This window comes from Lonchura striata, chromosome 1A (assembly GCF_050655825.1).
Source record: "Lonchura striata isolate lonStrDom1 chromosome 1A, ASM5065582v1, whole genome shotgun sequence".
Classification (NCBI taxonomy): domain Eukaryota; kingdom Metazoa; phylum Chordata; class Aves; order Passeriformes; family Estrildidae; genus Lonchura; species Lonchura striata.
The window spans coordinates 64028807-64052082 of NC_140741.1; the positions used below are offsets into that span (position 1 = coordinate 64028807).

General features: G+C 37.9%; 1 protein-coding gene across 2 annotated transcripts in view; it reads left to right on the forward strand.

Moving 5' to 3' along the window:
* RELN (reelin) overlaps window positions 1-23276 on the forward strand; it is a 277153-nt gene that overhangs the window by 95732 nt on the left and 158145 nt on the right. For both annotated transcript variants that reach the window (XM_077783642.2, XM_031507057.3), the window contains exon 4: window positions 16214-16284. In XM_077783642.2, the coding sequence (XP_077639768.1) occupies window positions 16214-16284 (71 nt within the window). The remainder of the gene's footprint in view (window positions 1-16213; window positions 16285-23276) is intronic.

Consider the following 23276-nt stretch of genomic DNA (forward strand, 5'->3'; position numbering starts at 1 on the left):
TTTATGTTCATAAAAAAAGTGGTTTGCCACTTGGAATTTCGAGGGCATTATACTGACCTCAATCTGCTCACACAATCACTGATTTAAAGAGCAAAAGTACTATGCAGCTGTTAGTATGCAAAGGGATGTTGGAGGCTGTTGAAATACAAAGCAGGAGAAAGACAGTGAGCAGCATAATCTTTGGTCTCCCAGCAACTGATGCACAGTTATGGATAGATGAAGCTAAATTTTAGCATTGAGGTTCACATATGCAGAGTATAATTACATTTTTATTCTAAAAATGTTAAAGCAATGTTAGACCAAGTGGTTTCTTTTTAAAGGAAAAGTTAAAATGGGAGATATAATTCCAGATGAGATAGTTAGAAAGAACTGTTTACTGTGTTTCTCATTGGCATATTGTTAAAATTATTTTGGTAAATACAGAAATGGGTGGGGACACAAAAATGCAGTCTGGGAAATGGAGCAGCGAGCTTTGGGTGAGACAGCAAAGCTTGTAGGGATGCAGGTTAAGTCAGGCCTGGGAAGACTTCATACAGAAAGTCAGCACCTTGCCTACAGAAATTTGGGAACAGTAAATTCCCTTGAGAGACAACTTTGTTATTCATACAGAGCTGTTTTGTTTAGTTTTAGTGGCATGTCTATGCCAGTGGCAATCCTCAATCTTCCACTATCAAAATGTCAGGTTAGGAGGTGACTCAGTACTGGAGATTGCTGGGGAGAGGAGCAGAGATAGAGGAGCCAAAACAGTTAGGGGAACCAAGACTTGACATTGTCCTAATAATTTGAGCCGTTTTGTTTCTTTTATTAAAACACTGTTGGTTAACTAAGGTAAAAAGTGATCATGAAGAGGTTTTGGACAGTATCCATCTCCTGCACCCAGCCTCAGCCTTCAACTTTCTCACTGTCATTTTTAATAGGAGAATTTGCCCTTTTTGTTAATAGGTTAATGGAGGAATAAAATAGCCACCCTAAGATCAGTAGCATACAAATTGTCAGACTGCTTTTTGCCCTGTTTTTTGACTAGCCAGGCTAAGCCTCCTGAAAGATTTGGGCTTCAGTCAGCATGGTGAATGCATGGTCCATTAACCAGATTTCTTAGGTTTACAGTCTTTACTCTTTTTAGCACAATTACTTTTCTCTCATTGTCTCCCTTGTACTCCTTAGCAGATCCAACAAGGAGGGAGAGAGATGATTCCCAGGGAATCAAACTACTTTTATGGTTGTTACATTCATGACATTGCTCATGACAAGAAGGTCATAATCCAGCTCTACAGTTACTTCATGTATTGTAGACCATACAAATTTGGGTCTCTAAAGGATTCAAAAGCTCTTAACCAGTAAGTATAATTGGAGGTTGCTTTACCATTTCTTAGACTCAGACAAAAAGATACTCAGCTCATGCTGAGTAGTGGCAGAAGAGCCAACACTTGAAATATAATTTCCACAAATACTATAAAGACCATAAGAAACAAATTATCCCGTTTCTCTGCCAAAGACTCTCGACCATAATGACTCCTAGCAATCATCAGGATCAGATGATGTGTAAATTAATCATTCATTGCCCTCCAATTTAAATTTTCTCAAGGAAAATGTTTCCTAATCTCAGACCAGATTATGCTGTTTTAAGTCCCATGCACAGGATGGGGTAGTGTGAGTATTGGTGTGCACACAGGACATGAGAACTCCCCATGTGATATGGTGCTGATAACTCACAGAGCAAGGACTCTCAGGTCCTGGAGGTTCATATTCAGCTGAAGAGCTGCAGCAGCACTAGGATTTGTTGGGAGAGTTGTCTGTGCAGTCAGGAGCCTGAGAATCACATAGATGAAATGCAGGAGCTGGAAGTGGTTTGAGACATTGTGCTCTTGGGCTGCCTTGAGGATGACTTAACTGCTGTTTTGTTTTTGCAATCTGTGTCTTGTTTCAAAGAAAGGAAGTCTAATCCGAACCTACTCAATTTGAAGTCTGATATGTATGTCGTGATTTGATAAAATTTCTTGGTCAGAAGTTTCACATTTTTATCAGAAATGGCAGGTATTTATAATTTGCTGCACAAGTAGTTTTCATGTCTTAGCATAATTTAGAGTGAATTAATGGCTTGTTATTTATTGCCTAATGCTCTGTAGGAGTGATTTATAAAGCCATACTCTGCACTGCTTGTTACTTTGTATTCTCTGCATTAGGTGTATCATCAATATCATTAAATGAATTCACAGTGACATTGCTCTGGAACTATGGGTTTTGATACAGGGGTAGCAGAACATAAATCAAGAATTATGTTTAATTCATAAGAGGCACCAATCTCTCATGTAAGTGTAGGCTGGGCTAGATGGTGTCAAAAATATGCTTTACAATACCTCTTCTGATTGCATTTCAGACCCTCTCTATATATCCTTATGGTCTCTGTGAGAATAATAGATAGCAACACAGTGTAGTTTGTCAAGTGAATAACGTTTCTGGTTTTATACATTTGGGTGCAAATGCTATCATTATTTTTACCACAAGCCAAAAAGGAATATATTTACATGTATATACTTAAAACTATTGTTAAGGGAATCTATAAATTTAAAGAAAAATCTTGCCTATTCTCTGCAATAAATACAATTGTTAACAATATAAATTACACTTTAAAAATCCAGTATTTTGTAGTATTTCTAACTGTTCTGTTATTTTTACTCCTAAGCAGAAATATAAATAAACTTTTATTTTAGTAGTTATTTTCTTAACTCTTTAAATTTCTCTCAAATTGGTACATTAAAATCCAGAGCATTGAAAAACCTGTCAGAATATGTAACTAGTATCTGTTTACTTTTTTATAAATTTTATGGAAATATTTCTTTTCCCTTTGGCTTTTGTAAAAAAGTTATTCTTACAAAGCCTAAATTTAGGCACTGACTTGAAAATGCACTTTCACCTCACTATTATTCCAAGTGCATATGAACTCTTGACAGTATCATTCACATAAAATGGCAATTTTGAAGCAAGAAGCTTATGATCCAGTTTATTGGAAGTGTTAATTATGCAGGAGCTAGGGCTGTTATTTGCTAGAAGTTTTCTCATCACTTCACTGCAAGAAGCAGAACATGTTCTCTTTGACACTTCTTGGAGTTAATAAAATAGTCATCATGTATTTTAAATGGCTGGAAGGAATTATATTCATGGGAGAATACTAATGTTTACACATACATCAAAACTAGAAAAATATTTTGTGAAGATGAAGGAATTCTTTTTGTTCAGTATTTTAAACATTTGTTCTCAGTGGAAACCAAGGACGGTAGAACACATAACGTCTCTGAAGAAGGAGAGAAATCAGACTTCAGGGCCTTTTGGTCCCAGCTTTCAGGTCATAGCCTGTGTGCCCTTTCATTAGTATTTTCTAATATTTGTTAGAACAAGGGAAAAAATAAATTTAAATATATGATGAAGTTTTTTACACAAAGCTGGAAGGTTGTTGGGATTTTTTTAATTTTCACTTTTCACTTAAAAATAAGTTGGAATAGGACACTTGCAATGGATAATTCTACTCAGTTTGTAAACAAAACTTAGTCTTCTATAACAAAAGGCAACTATATGTGATAATTAGAAATTCTCATTAATGTTTTACCCAAGTCTTGCAAAAATGCTTCATCCTGGCACATGACATGGAGCAGTCTTCCAGCCCATTGTTCTGCTGGGTGGTGTTAATGTGAGTTTTGGGAAGGTGTGTGGGGGATCCCTTGGTCTCAGGAGGTTGTGGCCCAGATATTTCCAGGTCTTCCTTCCAACACGTGGGGTATCTCTCCCACCTTTGCTGCCAGCCATGCCCAGACTGCAGCAGAGTAGTTTGGAGCACCTTCTGCTCAGTTTTGCAAAGAAAATTGAGATCTTGTTGGCCTCCTTAGGCTAGACAAAGGGGGGCTCAGCACAGAGCTGTCATGTACCTACTTAATGTCATTAATGTGCTCAAGATCACAGAGCTCATTTAGGATCAGAGGTTAATGGTAGAAGAATTAACTGCAAGCTCATTACATTTACTAGTGCTTCTGAAATAACAGTGACTGGGGTAATTTTTCTTCATTATATTGTGTGTCCTTTGGTTAGGAGGGTGCTGTTCTAAAATGAGTAACTGCTGTACGTGGTGACACAGTACAGATCCATTTCCTGGGCAACTGTCCAGTTTCCAAACAGTCACTGATATTAAAATCTTCTGTCACCAGCATTAAAAAGGGTCCATGTCAGTTAAAAACAGAAAGACAAAACATGCAAGGAAATTCAATTTAATGTGTCACAGGATGTATTTCTGGATGGAAAGTGCCGCTTGTCCATTCCTCTTTCTCCCTGCATTAATTATTTCTGAACTTTTAGGTCCATTCCAATGAAAGTTAACAACAACTTAGGGGTCTTTAATAATATTATCTTAGATGTCTGAATACAGAGCACCATACTGGAAAGGATTATTATATACAAATGGAGAAGAATTTGAGGAAGCTCAGGTTTGGCAAGAAGGTCCAGCTGAGCGTGTTTTAGCAAACTCCTGGAGGGGATGGAGTTGGGAGACCAAGAGAAAGATGGTACCAGTGTTGCTGCAAGTGACGAGCTTTCTGTGGCTTAGAAACCACTTCTCCTGACTTCAGGTATGGAATGACTGTGTACATACTCCTGCTGCATGGAGGGGCACAGGAAAATACATGAAATTAAACCAGTATCAAATAAACCCATACTTGTCATGAAGTCATGAAGCAGCATCATTCAGCATACCTGACACCCGGAATGCAGACATGGATTCCTGAGTTCAGGAATGCAAGGCTTTTAACAGGATACTTTTAAAGTATGGCTTAAAGTAAAATGGCTTCTTAAAATTTATTTTATACAAGTTTTTATTTTGAGACAAGAAGAGTTAAGTGTTTTTTCAAACCATGAATAGTATTTTAGAGACTATTAAGAAATGTAGATGTGGATTATTTACACAATTAAACAGAACAAAACTTAGCATTTGAAAAGCAAAGATTTTGTGAAATTTAATGTATGTTGCTGTGTGTAAAGAAGCCTATGAAATAGCCTGGGGGAAAAAAAAGCAAGCAGTTTCATTCTTGCTTTCTAGAACCAAAAGGTCAAAGTTCTTCACTGTGTTACTATTGCAAACTCCTCAAAAGACCAAGTGTCAGCATGAGAAGTATTGTAGAACAGTTTTCCAAACACTACTGACATCTCTGCAGCAAGACAACATGTAAACTTTTGTGGTAAGCACAGATCAAAAGATTTGTGAATGGAAACTCAGGAAAGACTCCTGTTCTGATTTACTAAAAGTATCTAAAACATTTATAATGTTTTCTGTATCTCTTAATTTAGGAATTATGAAGTCAATAATACAGAACAATGGTCAAGTGGAATACATATTGAAAGATAGAAGTAAATCGATAATTTGAAATTCTTAAGCTAAAAGGTACATGTTAACATGTCTCCACTGAGTATTATTAGTACATAAACCCAAGTCTTTACTTTAAATGCAAGGGATTGGCCTCAGGTCAATAAAATGAAAATTTAAAAAATGTATACTTTTTTTTTAAAGGGCAGCAATATTATGCAAGGAATCCAAAGTAACTGTGATCTGTTTGACTGAGAGATCCTCAGAGGTGGATGCATCTGGATGCTAAAAGCCACACGTCACCAGCTGTATTTTTAAATATTCTATTTGTTGTTTGCAATATACTGTTTTTACAGTCTTTGTACAGGAATAACATAGAGTTATCTTTACTGGTGGATGAAGTCTGCCTGTTTTCTTAGCATGTGCCAAACAAGTGGTACAGCATAGTTAGTGATGCTATTTTTACATCATTGTTTTGGATGCTGTTCTCAAATATGTCTTATTTTCTTCTGAATTTACAATTGTATCTCTGTCATCCACACACCTTTACCAGCTAATAGTTTACTGCTATTTGCTCCATCCCTCTGATGGGTCTTGCTTCAATTTTTTTGACTCACTGCCACATCTGTCCCATTCATAGCAACAAGGCACCTTCTAGTTTATGTTATATTGATTTTCCATTGTAGGTTTACAAGATTTCAGCCATTCTTTGTGTAGATGTGGGATTTTTTTTTTATGAGATCAGCAGATTCCTGATGATCATTCAAAACAGGAAATTGCTAATTACACTTGTAATAACTTTACGTAACTTTTCATTAAATCTATAATCTGTTGTGAATCATCCTTAGTCTGGTCAGTTTTACATAGATTGTGCTGGGAAGATTTATGTCACATGTGGGATGTCACTGCTTCCCATTCCAGGGCACTCTCCCTGGAGCCAATACTTGGGATATTTTTGACAAAGAGAAGGCTCAGAAGATCAAGGATTTAGAAAACCTGTTCAATTTAGCCTGACACTTGTGAATTTATCCCAGGCAGCTCATGGGAAGTGTCCCTTCCATAATGGTGGAGGGAACTGGACTAAATGCAACAGTGGACCTAATACCCAAAGTTGAAGAGGAGAGATTTGCAAGAACAAACCCATGCTTTTTGTTTTTGTTTATTTGATGCAATATTTTCACAAAATCTTAAAAACTGTATCACTCTGAAAACCCCATTAGAATATCAGTTATGAGAAGAGATTTTCTTTTATCGTTGTTAGCTTGAGTTTGATGTTTTATTAGTCAACCATTAACTTCTTAGCTACCTGAATTACAGATGAATTTCTCTAATTTCCAGCACCACTCTGTTGTGTACAGCAGCAGATGTGCAAGTCTCCAATGAATGCCTTCATCTGTAGTACTTGGAATTTGGGATTCCAGACAGGGGAATTTGAGCTCCCAAGCAATATTTCATGTAAAAAAAAGCAATAATTATTTGTGTGTATTTGAAAAGTTCACCTTCCTGGCAACTTTACTGAACTGAATTCCCAGTGTATTCATTTTGATAGAAAGCTGTCATTAGCAAATAAATTAAGAGCTGAAGTCTGGTTGCATTTCACCCAGTATTGCCAGGGGCATAGGAAATCCAGTGTTGGTGCTAAAGAATCTCAGAACATCAACAGGATATTTCCCTACGAAGATCCATTTTAGTGTTGTGCTCATTCTGCCAGGGTCTTCTGAAAACAAATCTGTGCTCAGGAAAAATTAGTCAGCAATAAAAAGCAAGAGCAATCATCTATCCTGGAAGTACTTACATTGTTTTTTAGATTCTCTGTTACTCTGGTTTCTTTCGAGGCTAAGGTTATAAATCTCTTCATTATTACTTTACTCTAAGAGAAAGGTTTTAGACTTTGCTGTCTTTTTTAATAATGGGTTTAAAGAATTATTATCCACACTGTATCTAAAGGAGATATTATAGCAGTGTAGCTTAGCAGGTAATTTGTTTCTGAGTAAGACAAATCAGGATTGTTTCCTAGCGAGAAACATGGATTCAAACTTAATATTGTTGGAACAGTATATTATATGGGAGGCTGCTGTCCAAATGAGTTGTAAATTCAGTGTATTTATGCCTGTGTCAAGTGACTGACCAATTGAAGGTGAAGCTCAAATTTTGTTAAACACAATTTTGATAATCCTATTATTATTTTATTATGCAAAAGCATTCACAAATACCAGAACTGTGAGCCTTGATGTGCTGTTAAGCAATGTGGTAGAAGGTACAGCAGAGCTGTTTGTTTGGGTCTTGACCCCAGCTGTGGCTCACAGAGCTCTCGCCCAGCACAGCTGGAAACCAGCACCAAGGGATGCTGAGCTATGCTAACACCCTGCAAGGGGAGCTCAGGGGCTTTGCTCAGCCCTAAGAGCTTCTAAAAGCTGCTGATTTGGAAAGCAGGGCTGGAGGACAGGACTTGTGGAAGGACACAGAGAACAGATTGGATTTTAAATTTGATCTGTCTGATTGGGGTGGGAAAGGCTGGATGTGATTTAGGCATGCACGTGTCTGATTGTCTCTTACTCCCACCCCTCTAATGGGCATCTCTGGAAAAACTCTGTGCTGAAGAAAGGCCAAACTGTACTGTGAGCAGCAGGATTCATGAATCCAAGTCTCCTACAGCTTTGGACAGTAAACCCCACTAGCACAGTACTTCCAGGGGCCCTCTCACTACACCTCAGTCTTGCCTTGAATACCTCTAAGGTCCTCAAATAACTTCCTGCCCTTCTCTAGTACAACCAGCTCCTGTCAGGGCTACACAACATCATGTCTCCAGTTTATGCTATGTACATTATGCCATTCCACCTGCTTCTTTTGTCTGGAGTTCTGTGATACTTCACAGATTTTTCTTTTTTTTTTCAAAGGCTGATGGAATTAATTATTCTCGTAAGGCAATATTTCACCTGCCTATTTCTATTTGTAAGCTAGTATGGTCTTCAGGGATATATACTTTCTTCCAACTCATAAATCTGGATGAAAATTAAAAACCACATAGGAGAAATAACTGCCCTTTGTATGATTAGTGACCCTGCATTTTTTTCCCAGAGGTTCACCATATTCACAGCAAGAATAACAATTCTTCACTAAAAACTGTATCAGGTTTTCATTTAGTGTGGTTTTGATCAGTCTGTGAAAGATTACCATGTTTCACTTGTTTTTCAGTCCTCTGAAAGCATTTAGGTTGGTGAGAAAGAGACATTGAACAAGGAGTGTAATATTTCAGTTTGGTGAAGCTTTAGGAAGGGAAACCTGCCCCATGTGCTGTGGGGGGGTGGTCTGTGGAAATGTTGATTTTAGATGTATTATTTTTCTAGCTTTAGGTTAAAGAGGCAGTTTTTAACCTTCCCTTGTGAGCTGACTCACACACTGTGGATGCACCAGTTACATATATGTAATTATTACTGAAATTAGTTGATTTTAAGAAAGGGAATTAATTTGGCTGTTGAAGATTTCTTTGTGGGGGTTTTAAAGCAAATACAGGGGATAAGGTTCAAGATTTTTTTGTGGTCCAGCTCATCCACAGCTTGTGGCAATGTCCTTTGGGAGCAGTGGACAAAATTGGGATAGAGCAGACTGGAGAAACCTTAACTAGGAAATGGATAGGGAGTACAGAGGGCATGAGAGCAGTGAAATGAAAAGGTGGCATTAATATCATCATTTTCCCCATTATTTGGGGTCTTTTAAAATTAATGCTGTTTTCATCCCAGCATCTCATATTGTATTTCCTATTTTTCTTTTTAATTTTAAATATTTTTAAGTTTTCACTGTGTTAGCTGAGTGTTTTCTATTATGAGTTTTCATTTAAAGATGTACCATATCAGAAAACCTCACAGCATCAACTCCTCTAAACTCCTCTAAACTCCTGGTTTTCTGAGATCATGTAAAACCTTTGGCACTTCTGGTTGGGTACTCTGAGATATCCCCCATGATTAGGGAGAATCAATAGCACAGATATTGCTGCAAAGTGTTAAACATAATGAACTGGTTAATTCTTCTGTTCTGTGAAAATCAGTTCTCAAGTGATGATTAATCTGATTAGATGCAAACCTTGCTTTCATTTCGTTGCTTTTACCAGATATATAAAACCTTAGAATGATGGTTCTGCAGTTAAATGCAGACTGGAAGGGATCTCAGAAGGTCTTTAGTCCAAAATCCTGCCCAAAGGAGGGCCAGACCGTGTTGCACAGGACTTTAATCCAGTCTGGTTTTAAAACACAACCATGATGGAGAGGAACTGCACAAGTTCCTTTGGTGGCTGCTGCCATGTCCCCCCAAAATAATCTTTTCTGCAGGCTCAATGAGAAATTGAGCTCCCTCAATTTCTCCTCACAGGGTATGTGCTCCATCTTTGTGGCCTCTGTTGAACTTCCCCAGTTGATCAGCATTGCCAAACTTAATTAGCAAATGCTATTAAGAAAAGGGTCATTGCAGAATCATACATTAACTGCAAGTCCATTTACTTAATACCTCTGTGTTCATTTAGGGATTTCAAGAATTTTAAAATACACAGTAACTGCAACACTTCTTCTTTTCATATTGGAAAAGACAAATGTTTTGCGGTCCTTGAAGGATAATTTGGGTGATTGTATAATATTTTCATTGAATATAGGCTTTAAAGGACTACATAAGCAAAATTTAGGAAAAGCAGTATTTTTAATACCAAAAAAAATGTAATACATTCATTAGCTTAGGGTTAAATTTAGATTCCAAATAGTTAAAAATATTTAATGCATTAAAAATCTAAAATTCATCCAATTGATATTTCACTAAATTATAAAGTACAATAGATTATAAAACCTAAAAAAAGGACAGAGTCTTCTCCCAAAGACTGAAAAAGGTAGAAAACAGGACCTAGCTGTTGGCACTGTGTCAGTAGAGAGACAATGGATGCTTGTTCTATTATTTATATGAGCTCTCTGCTTGGCAGATGCCACTGCAATAACCCTTTATTTCAAGTATAGAAAAAAAAAGAATTTGCTTTTTTTTGTAATCACACAATGCAAAATACTAATGAAAATGTTGGATTTCCTGTAGCTGGGAAGAAAGTATTGTCCTAATCTACTTTCAGTTAGCAAGAATCACATAAAACGAGGCAGCATTTTTTAAAAACCCACATCTTTTTCTTCTCTGAAATTGAAGCGAAAGGAAAATGAATGTGTTTGTATACATTTTAGAATGGTTTTTTACCTCTTCTGTTAGGTACATACATTGTTATGTTGTATCCACCTTTTGTACATGCACCTTGCAACCAAACAAAAGTTTGGTGTTTTTTAGGACAACACAAAAGGGTTCTTAAAAACTGTAATGTGTAGGGGCTGGAGGTGCCTGTGCACCCCTCTGTTTCCAGTGTTGTAGTCTTAGATTCATCCTCTATAATATGGATTATAATTATAAAATCTAAAATAGAATCACAGAATGGCCTGCCTGTTCCAGTGCCTCACCATTCTCACAGTAAAGATTTTTTTCCTAGTATCTATTTTAAACCTGCACTCTCTTCAGTCTGAAGTCACTCCCCCTTGTCCTGTCACTGCATGCTCTTGTAAGAAATTCCATCTTTCCCTTCAGATACTGAAACAAAATTTCTGAAAATAATTTCTCATTTATTTTCTATTTGAGACTGTTTTATTCAAATCTTGTTTAAAGAAAGTCCTTAAATGTTTATTAAATCAGTCTTTAATCAACCTTTAGGTTGACTTGAGTGTTTTTCCCACATGTGCAGTCCCCAGAGATTAATTTAGAGACAAAAGACAAAACCAGGTGGCACTTGTTCCTCTTTCATTTACCCTATGTGAAGGATTACCCATGAGTAAGTTATTAAATATAATTATTTATTTATATGATTTGTTCATGTAAACCACAAACTTCAGCTCAGGACAGTCACCCTAAATAAATTACTGTTCTTTGCCCTCTAGCACACACCCCGGCTTTTGCTGACCATTTTAGTCCTTTCCCCTTGAAGAATTTTCACCTCTGATTGAGGTTTTTAGAGCAAGTGTTCCAATTCAGTCTCCTGAACAAATGTCTACATAAGTAATTGCATCTTACTTGCCAAATTTCCCTGACAATTTCAGCTGAATATGGCCAGGACAGATGACTTTCTCCGTAACATCTCATTGAGGAAACCATTGGGACAGGAAGAGAAAAGCAGAGTCAAAATGCATATTTCAGAACACAGAGATCTCATTTCTGCTGCTTTAATTAGACTGAACTTGCATGTCAAGTGCAAACTGAAATAACAACTTGGAGGCATTTAAGCAGTGGATGGAAGCCTCCCACCCAGCACGAGTGCTCTGTGCATTTTCCCTCCTGGCCCCAGCAGCAGAGCCAGCATCATCTCCCAGGCAGGTTTCACATGTCAGTCTGACTGCTCTTGAAGAAATTAGCACTGAAGGTTCCAGCCCTGGTAGTAAACACAATCCAAAATGCACCCCCTCATAACACACAGTCAATAGTCCATGAACCCTATTTGCAAGGCACTGGAAGAAAATGGTTCACACTCCTGCCATGAAAGGCTGTGCACAACACAGCCCCATGTTCCTGAAGGCCTCTTCTCCATTGTACTTACAAATTATTTTATTCAGAGATCCCTTAATTAGGCATATTGGAGGAGAATATATTTTTTAAAGACAATGGGTTAAACAAGACAACCCTACAGAGATGATCATGCAAATTTAACAATGCATTAAAAATCAACCCATTTATTGGCATAAGCAGGGTGACTATCCACCTCTGCAGTGTGGCTGTGTGTCCTTTCCACAGCTGGAGGTGGCAGAGCCAGGCAGCAGAGGCAGCACACAAGGGTCAGTCCCATATAGGCTCCTGCCTCTGCTCTCCTCAGCCAAAACAACCTCTTCAAAGTGCAACCTGTTAACAAGAACAACTTAGCAACCCATGTGAAACCAGTGTGAACTGTGAGATACTTCAGCACAAAATGCCAACACCAATCATTGGGTATGCATTATTTTCTGCTCCAGCCCAGGCTCATAACTTGCCTAGCATCAGCTGTGTCCCCCACAGTGGTGGGGAACCAACACAGTCTGTGCTGGCATCAGACCTGATTTCAGGGGCACCACTGTGGGGTTGGGGAAGAGCCAATCTCAGCTTCATACAGTCACTCACTGATTTTCCTGGAGCCAGTGTTGTGGATGTCACCCTGAATTTCCTGGAATAGAAGCAGCCACTAACCATTAGTAGCTGACACAAGGTTAAATTCTGCTAGTGCAAGTAAGAAATAACCTTTTCTTTGATCTTGTAGAAAATCCTCTTTGGTGCACCATGAGATGAGGTATTTTACTGTAGGGCACCTGAGCCTTTTTGAAGCCCTCTCTTGCATGAATTTGTCCCAGTGCCTTCCATCACCAGAAAAAGGTACAGGTAGCCAAGCATTTGTGTAAGGGCAGAACAAGTACCAAGCATCCTTATTGGAATCTGATTTTAGCTCAAATAGTTGTGGCTTAGGAAGGAAAATTCTTTTAAAAAGTGCTGTAATTGACATATGGGGTTAGCAATGCCTTGAGATGCCAGTGAACCTTGGCACTTGATGTAGTCTTTTTGTGTTCAGAACTCTTTATTTCTCTGTAAGCAGTTCATCCCCTCTTGCATAGCCCCAAGCACACAAATAGATCTAGGCTAATGGAAGAGTGAGGTTAATATAAAGAGGAACCTCATTACCTCTAAGTTATTTTTCTTTCAAAGCTCTCACTTACCACGTCAGGATGTTCCTCCTCTGGGAACAGGATGGGATGTCTACCATTTTTCTTTTATTTCTCATCCCTTTGGAAAGATTAATTCCTACTTGGAATTTTCTCTGGGGATGTATGGAACATGTATCTTGCCTTTTGTCTGTCTGACACATTAGATCTGATTAGTCACTTGCCTTTTAGCTGGGAATAAATAGCAGACAATATCAGAGTGGGACTACAGACTGGTGTAGAGTAACACCAAATAGTAGTTAGTAAGTGCCATTCCTCTAAGCAATATTTAACTACATTTAAGACAGCATAGAAACTTTTTGAAAAAGCACAACATTCAGTTATTGGAGATATATATATATGCTACAAAAGCAAAACCCCAGAATTAATAGTTGAACAATTTTATTTCTTTAGTAGAGTCTCTTTCAGGCATTGCCAGTATTATTTTTGTAATAATTATCATAAATATTATGTAGTTTTTAGATGAATGTGAATATAGGAATTGAAATGAGTTTGGATATGTTACATGTTTTTATAAGAAAATAATCCAAATTCAGGATCCCGTTCTGCGAACCTCACCTGTCAACTAGGAAAAGCACCAACAGAGAAAGTTCAATACAGAAAAGGTTTATTTTGAACATCTTTCTAGAAGTAGCTCAATTCCTGCATAATTGTACTGCATTATTTTCATTTGCTCCATTAATAAAGCACAAATACAGAGAAAATGGAGTAGATAATGCTGGTAAAGTGGTAGTAGCAACACCCTTAGCAAGTCCCTGAAGCTGTGCTGTCGTTGCTGATGCCCATGGCAGGAGAAATGTGATGTGAGCCCAGGCTGGAGCAAGCTGTGCCCCTCCTGCCCTGCACTCCTGTCCCCAGGGTGCAGATCTCTCCTGCCATGGAACAGCAGCAATTGGCTCCTGGTCTGCATCGTCAAGCAGGGGATGACAGACACAGAAAGATGCCGATCACTCAGCTGGTTGCTGGCTCTCTGCCCGAACCTCCTGTTTCTCACACGCATGCAGAGATCCAGTAAACAGCACAGAGCTGGGTATTATTGGTATTACTTGGTGTTTGTTTGCATTCAGACACATTCTCGAGCTCTCCTCTGCATGTGGTCTGTGTTCCAAGAGTTTGCTGTTCTCTGCCTCATAAATGAATGCTCTGGTTGCCATCGTTGTTGTGTACATTGTGAATTGTGTCCTGGGCTGTTGCATAAACAGCATCTCTGAAGTCCTGGTCCACTACTAATAAAAGTTTTCTTTCCCGCTGTCTGCAAAGAGTCCTCTCTTCCACCCTGACAGCTTGGGGGATAGAACTGCTGGACAAAATACCTTCTGTGCCTTAGGTGTGCCTTCTTGTACGTTGAGCCAGGGAAGCTCAATACATTAAAGTCCCACACTGAAACACGTATGAAAAACCCATCTCGTGGTGCTGCATTGGCCACAAAGCTGGCTGTGGGGTGCCCTGCCATTTCAGCTGCCAGAGGAAGCCACCATATCTAGTTCTTCTAAAGAAATCAAAATGTTTGATTTTGGAGATTCTTTGGTCCAATTCTGACTTGCATGACTGAGTACACCTATGTGGTAAATTGCAGAAACATATGTAGTGATCCTATAGTTTCATTTGTATTCATGCCAACAGAGCTTAAATAAATACTTTAATTCATATTTTTAAATAAGACTTAATTCCTCAGCTCTCTTGCCTTTATGTGCTGGAGCAGTGTATTTATTTTTATTTTACTCTGTACTTAGCACGGTCAGTGGCCTTGTCAGCAGATACAGAAATGCTAACATAGAACTATAGCATGAAGTTCTGTTGTGTTTTATGAAAGCACTGAAAATCCTAAAATAGTTGCAATGGGGGACATGGTAGGGAGTGCAACCAAAACCTCATACTGGTGATGTGATCCTGAGACTGTGGCCAAAATCCTGTCACTGCCGGTGTGGCAAGGCTGCAGCTTTACATCTGCCTCTAGAAGTCCAAGGTGGAAAAGGTGACACAGCTCTCCTTCCTCAGGCAGAGGAAGAGGGTGTCTAAAAGCCCAAGGAGCATCACGTCAGCGTAGCTTTGCATTTCAGGACACACACGTTGGTGTAAATAGAGCTTTCCTACATGTCCAGAAAGCAAAGTAGATACCAGAGGAGCTTTCGTTTACTCCTATTTGTATTCTGGCAGTTTGGAGATGAGTTTACCCTGGGTATCCACTGTATATGAAAAATTTAGTATTAGATATGTTACTTTTATTCTTCTTCCTTTTCAGGGTACCTGGCCTAGTAGCCAAGTAAAATATAATGTATTTTGGTTTTCATTTTCCCACCATTCCTTTCTGGTCTTTTCTGACTTTTCATAAGCAAGCTGGGCATGATCCATTCGAGAGGGCACACTACTGGCTGAGAAACTGCACTCATAAAGTAGCTTTCAACATCTTACTTTTGAACTGAGAGGCCATTTCAAGGACTTCAAATGGCTCTATACTGATCTCATTAATATTAATTAGAGAAAGGCTAAAGAACATGTATGAAGAGTGTGCATGAGTCAAGACAGATATTGGAAGAACTTTGGCTGAAAGAAATAAGACTTCAGATACAACACTTGCAAATACTGAAAGGTTTTGAAATCTCTGAGAAAATACTGATGTTGTGAAGTATTGCACTTGGAAAAGAGGGATGAAATGAGCAACTGGAAAGAAAGTAAAACAATTACTGTTAGCATGAGAGCTCTGTAAGAGAAAAACAAATCACATTGCATTATATTTCTACCTGATCATGGGGAAACAGAATGACAAATTTTGTGGTACATTACATGCCTTCTAGCTGTGGATCACTAATAAGAATTAATTATCCTTTAGACAAAACTTTTGAGGCCTCAAATATAGACACTCTGCATTCAGCTACAGATACATGTTAAAGATATCCTTCGTTACATGCCAGTGATTTTTATTACCAACCAAACCATTTTGGCTTAGGAATTTTCTTTTGCTATGCACGAAACAATTGCTGCAAATTATTCTATAAATTTAGAAGAGTACAAAAAGAACACAGAAAAAAGCAGAATGGGACTTCTGATTTGAATAGTCATGCATAAAGATATACATGTATAAATAAGTTTATATTATTTATTGTTATCTTTTTTATGTCCACAGGGCTACAGCTACTCATAGGGGCCAAGTTATATTCAAGGATGCCTTAGCACAACAGCTGTGTGAACAGGGAGGTAAGACTCACCATAATTCTAAAAATATCTGGCAAATGCGGTTTTTCATTGTACCTGCATATCAGTGTTACTCTTCATGAAAGCTATTCTATAGAAAACCTCTAATCAGGATCTTATTTACATTCTTGAAACTGAGTTTCTTTGGCTTTGCACTTCCCATTGTCTATCCAGGTATCCCACTTTTCCTTTCTGCTAAGTGTTGGGGAACATACAAAACTTTAATTAGCATTATGCACATGCCTGAAATCAGCCTGTAATAGCCAACATTTCTTTTCTGTCAGAACCACGAGCTGAGTTTTAACCCTCACTGTATTAACTTGAAGCAATATGGCTGCAGAAGCTTTGTTTACTATCCAGCTCATACATGTACTTGTGAAAAATCTGCCTTCCTATTTTGTGAAAGTGGGCCATTGAATTTTTGCCTGTCACGTACAACATTTGATCATTTTTATAGCTAGGCAAAATGTTTGACTTACACAAATTTTAAAAATCTAATTGTTTTCATATCTTACCCTTTCAATGAATAACCTAAAAAATAAATGTCCTGTTGTCATTTGTTGTCTACAAACAGTACTTTGCTTTGAACCTGCTTCATTAAGACAGGGACAAGTAAAGAAGGTATCTGTAACTTTTGGTACAAGAGAGAAAGGAATTTCCAGCAAAATATATATCAGCAAAATATATCAGCAAAATTCCAGTGAATTTTATATCATAAAATATATAATATATATATTATATATTTTATATACGATATATTTTATATCAACAAAATTCCAGTAATATTTCCATGTGAAAAGAAACAATGAAACACAGGCCAAATGACTTAAAATAAAGATTTTTAAATGGGAAGTGTGTTGTGATATTAACACAAAAAAAATATCCCATAAAACACATTTCTTGGGGGCACTAGAGCTTTAAGGTTGGGGTTTTTTTCCTATGAGTTTGGCAATATGGTTTTTGCAATAAAAAGCTGTTAAACATTATTTCAGGAACATAACTTGAGTTATTCATATAAGGTATCAATAGTAGCTCAGTGATAACGAGGAAAAAAAATTTCAATTTTCAACTTCATATTCAAGTTTTCACTTTTCTTGTAGCTCAGTGGCAGTAGGAAGAGGGATTCAGAGAAGTGAAAAAATATCAGCTAGCAGGTTAGGATGTTGGTTAGACTTAGGAGGAAATAGAAATATGTAACACAGTGCTGGCAATGAGAAGGGAGTGTTATGGTGACCTGGATGGAAAGTGATTTGGGCCAGCCACAGTTTTGCTGTGAAGATGGAAGAACATCTGGAGAAATTAACAGGAGGTAATTGTGCACCTGTAATGGGAGTGTGGAAGTGTAGTGTTTCAGTGGTGAGTGTGTGGGGACCTGGAGCAGAAGTGTTGGCAGGATCATCGTTTGGGACATGCTGAGGAGGATGGGGAGGGTATCTCACACAGGCTGCTTGCTGGATGGATGTGAGTCAAGAGTGGAAAAGTGAATATGCATAGTAATCAACATAAAGTGACAAAAACCAGAACAGAAACAGATTAAATTCTCCAAGGCACAACTGCAGAGTGAGCACACAACAGCCAAAGACAGTCTGGGGCAGCCAGAACAGGTGAGGAAGGGAGAGGGAAGCTGGAGTTATATTGATGGCAGTGACAAAGAGCTGGGAGTGGCCACGATGTGAGAGCTATGCACAAGCTGAATGGAAATACATGACTGTCAGTGTCAGAACTGGCAACAGGGTCAAGGAGAATATGGACAAAGCAACAAGATTTCTCCCTGCTAGAAGAAAATACCTTGGTAAGCAGAGGCAAGTGGGTAGATATCCATCTATACAGACCTGACAATCATTCTTCAGACGTTTTGTTTGCTGAGATTTTAGTGGGAGAGCTGACAAAATAAATTTTTATTCTTTCACCCTTCTCTTCTTTACAGTTCTGCAATTTTGGAGCATAACCTAACCTCGGATCAACACTTATGTTGGTTAGAACAGTAAGACCTTATGTTACTGTGTGCTGTCCCTGAGTTCACAGTAACTCTGCAGAACAAAGAGAAAATAGAACTTGGGTATTGGTTGTATTCAGAATCTAAAGGATGCTGAGATGTCCCCCTGGCTTCTCAGCTGTGATAATCTCTTTGCTGTCCCCTCCTCCCATCCAGCCACTGATAGCCACGTCCTGTACCAGCTCCCTGAAAGGGCCTTTAGCTTCCCTACCTTGCCACAATCTCCCACATCCTTATAACTTTTTCTGTTTCCTGTGATTTCCCCAGCAATTCTCTTTGCTTTATACACAGTCACTTCAGAGATATCCTAGATTTATCATCCCCGAAGTGTGTGTACTGCAGTATCTCTGCAACCCTTGGGTTTGGCTTAGACAAGGGTCACCTAGAGCAGTGGACAGCATGTGACAACTGTAGCATTGTAGAATCTGTACATCTGTAAAATCTATAGATCAGATTTCCCTGCAATACTGATGTGCAGTTTTCTCTTGGCTCTTGTCCCACATTTTTTTTCCTCACCATGGCTTCTCTCTCCCCTTGGTTTTCTAGCTCAGACACAGCTTTCTTGACTTGGATATTCAACCACTGCATTGCCCATTACCCTTTCTCCCACCCCATCCAGGCTCTCCTCTGCCTTTTTGTTCTTATTTCTTCAGCACAGTGTGCATTGCATTAATCTCTAGCCACTGCATACTATTATCATTCTTATATTATTAGAATTAATTTTCCTATTCAAAGAAAAGAGGCTTTCTTTGAAGTAGACCTTACTTCATTTATTCCATTTTCATCAACACCACTCATGTAAACAAAGGATTCTTTCAGAAAGAATTAGTGAATTTATTTAGATGCAAATATCATATTAATATATATGCAAAACAGCAAGGTAGATTGGCATAGATGAGGTCTGTTTCTAGCCCTAAACATTACTATACTTAAATCATGCACTGAATGATGTGACATATTAAGTAAAGAAAAATAAAACCACAGGGTAACTTCATAGATTTATTACAGGACATCTTCTTAATAAGTATGTTCACTAGAGGTGATATCACAGTTCCTAATGTCTAGTAAAAAGGATGTACATGAAGATGTGAAAGTAGCAAGGAATCTCAAAAATCACATTTACTGTTGTTGTCCACCCTCCGATGTGCATTAATAAATCCTGACAGAGTTAATGGAATTTGTGCAGTGAAAGGAAATTTTTTTCTATTTTGAAGAGAATAAGAGGATGATAAATGGTAGTGTTAAGGGATGGCAATGCCATATGTATAATGTAAATGTAGTAACAAAAGATGCCATATGGAAAGACACCAAAGAAAGTAAAATAATTGCTTAAAAATCTCTGTGTTCAGAATATAATACGTATTTTAGGTAACTAAAGAGATGTTTGAGAGCTGATGTAAGCTTTAAATTTTATGAGAATTCTATTGAAGAAAGGAGACATAAAAATTATCATAGAAAATGTTCATCTAGTACAAACAGGAAAAAACCCAAAAAAGCCAAAACTGTATAGGAGAATCTAGAAAAGGTAGAGGTCTTGGCAATACTTTTAAGGATAAATAATGATCATAGTGACTGATTATATTCTTGCCAGTAAAAATAAATTTAATAAACCATATATTTAACTAATTGATCTAATAGCAAAATAAATTGAAAATAAGGTAAACTTAATATTGTGCATGTTGATTCATATTTATTTCTGAATTGAGTAGAACAAAAGTCATACATTAGTTAGCAGTGGCATAACTAAAATGGAGTTGACAAGACATCAGACCTGGCTGCATTGCATAGTAGAACTCAGAAGAGTTTAGATCTGCATGAAAATAAAAACATTGCTGGGAGGAGCAGCTGGTGCTGCACAGCCCCACCTGCCTTGGCCACACCAAGCAGGGTGATGCCAGTTAAGGAGGCTTTTTCCCTGGCACACTGTAACTTTAGATCAGTAACACCATTCTTTGGAAAAGGGACTAGAGTGGGAGATTTGTGTGCATCTTAGTTCTGACTGACTAGCAGAGAATCTCAGAACAGTAAAACCTAAAATATGGAGAAGATGAAGGAAGCTGCTCCCACTTAGGGCAATATCATTCCCTTCTGCATAATTCCCAGAATTTTTTTCAATCTCATGGTCAAGGTGATGGGTTATAGAACTGGGTTTCCTTTCTTAAGAGACCCCTCTACAGTCTGGCAGATGTCTCCATACTGAAAGAAAATACTGAGAATTGGCCCAGATTCTCTTTTATTAGAGAACTTTTGCCTGAATGTTTGTGCAAGACCTTTTAGGTGTATTTTGTACCTTGTAAAATTTAGGAACACTCTGAAAAAAAAAAAAGCTAAACAGATTTCAGGATCTCAGGATTGTATTTTGCAAGCTCTCAGGGCAGTATTTTACAGAGCAGAGGACTGGAGTGTAGAGCTGGTGTAAAACTCCTCAGTTCGTGTCAGCAAGAATAAAACAGTCCCTGGCCAACTCACTGACTCTCCCTGGGGGATGCTCAGTCTCTATCATTCAATAGCAACTTTGTTTACCAGTAGAGAGGAAGTATTTATTTCCCTTTTTATCTTCATCTGGCTGCTAATGACAAGGAGATTAGATTTCATAATCTGCAAAACAGAAGATACCTCTCTCCACACCTCATTTGTCCTGAATTGATGAGCAACAACTGATGGCCCCTGGCTGTAGAACTCTGAGCACAGTGTTTGTCTGGTATCATGTGGGCATTTGTGTTACTGTAATTCACCTTCCCTTTATATTAAAAAAACCCCCAAAGTTCGGGGTTCTGAGAAAAAAAAAAAATAAAGGCATATTTTTAGTGGTTTTAAGAGTATTTTCCTACGCTGCATTTTCTACCTATACACAGTCTTGACCCCAAAACTCTATAGAATATGGGTGTCAGTACTACAAATGGATATTTTTGTGTTTAATTTGCCTTATGCTTGCTCTTTTTATCTGGATGGGAACTAATGTTACTTAACAGTCAACTATTAACCATGTTTAATGATTTTGTTTCTTATTTTTTCATTGACAACAAGACTAGAAACAAATTGTTTCTTAGCTCCTCACATTCCAGTTTCTAGAAGATGACATTCCCTTGCCACTTCCTTAACATTTCTCTCCCTTCCAGTTTAACCAAAAAGGGGCATATTTAAATTGGCTTAACCTTTCAGCAGCCTTATTTCATCCACAGAAAAATTTAACATTTTACTCTAAAACATTCTTCCATTCTCCCTCATCCCAGTTACACAGAGCCCTACAATGTCCCCATTGACTTTTGAATTCCCCATTTGCTTCCTCAAGATTCTCATGCCTCCAGTTTGACTGTGGCCTTTCTCTCTCTGAATCACTTTGTATTGCATCCTTTCTTCTCTGCTTTTCCTTGCCAAAGGGACTGTCTTGTAAGACAAGGCAAGCACTCTACATTTCCTTACATTTTCTCGTATTGTATTTGCTGATACCTCTTAGATTGTGACCTCAGTTGAGCTCTGCTTCCATTCTTTGCTCAGCACAATTCATCTCTTGTGAAGCTCTGTATACACCCAGGGTGCTGATTAAAAATCAAATAATAAATTCATTTACTTTACTTTTTAAAAAGGTACGACATTCTTATTCAAGCTAAGAGTCACACAAATACTGGTTTTAAATTTAAACCATCCAACTATGGGCCTAAGGAACATCTAACAAAGTGAATAATGGTTTAAAATATTAACTGAGACAGTCTTTCTTTTTCCCTCTTAGTCTGAAGTATTGTATAATTCCTTTTAAATTTTAAATTTATATCTTTGCACTGTATAGCTACTCTGCTATAATTTCTACTACTGTATAATTTCTTTTATCTTTGTCATATTGTACAAAAAACTCGAGTTGACTTTAGACACACTGTATGGCTTATGGAAAAATCCATGTTATTTTAAAGTAAGTAGTTCTATAAATTGATTAGAAAGGCAGATCTGAAAATATTTTAAAACAACTGCAGTCAGTTTTGTGATATGATTTGCATTTCTATTATTTGTGTAATATAATATACAAATATATTCTATTATTTGTATTAAATACAACACTTGAAGATCATCACAGTGCTGCTTTGCAATGAAATATAAAATGTAAGACAGAAATTATTTATAAAGAGAATGAAGTCTATGTTTATCACTCATTAAATGGTACCTTCACAGTCTTTTGTCATATTCAGTTCAGGAATTAGAATTACAATCAGAATACCTGAGGCAAAAATATTTGGACTTCTTAGATGCTGTAAAGATTTAGGAAAATTCTCCCCAGCATAAAGTCTATACTTGCAACAACAACCTTTTTGTCTGACATGAAGTGTTTGCTTAGTTCCACCTCTAATTTTTAAATGATTGATCAGTAGCATCAGTATGCACCTGCACAATTCCCTTCCTTCCTTTCATTCGATTGGTAAGCAGCTTTGTTGTGCAACATTCTATGCGTATGGTGGAAGAGCCTTTTCAGGAAAAGATCAGAAGTCTGTATTTTTTAATCACATAAACAGCAAGTTTTATTAAATAATGGTGAAGTCAAAAGAGTTTGCAAATGTAAGGATGCCAAATTTGTGCTATACCTGTGCCTTTTTGCTGGATGCTGAAATTTTACATAATCACTTTGGGCAGTGTCATTCATGACTGTGTGTATCCTCGGCTGGGGCCTTTCCACAGAAAGCCTCTTCCAAAGAGCCGTGCCAAAGAGCCTAGGGTGAAAACACAGCCCTTCCTTCTCACTTGGAGGTCTGAACTGCTCTCCTTGGAGAAGGTGGTCTCTTTCTTATTTTCAAAGGCCAATGAAATTTGCTTGGGCAATTGGTGAGTCTGCCCATGACCCTGGTGTGACCATGCTCCTCATGGGCGGGCACTGGCAGGATGGCTCTCAGCCACCCCTGTGCTCACTGCACATCACCCCTCAGTACTGCTCTGAAACCACTGAGAAGGGGGTGTTCAGAACATCAGGGGCAGAGATTTTATTTCAAGCCTCTTGGAACAGGAGTATTACAGG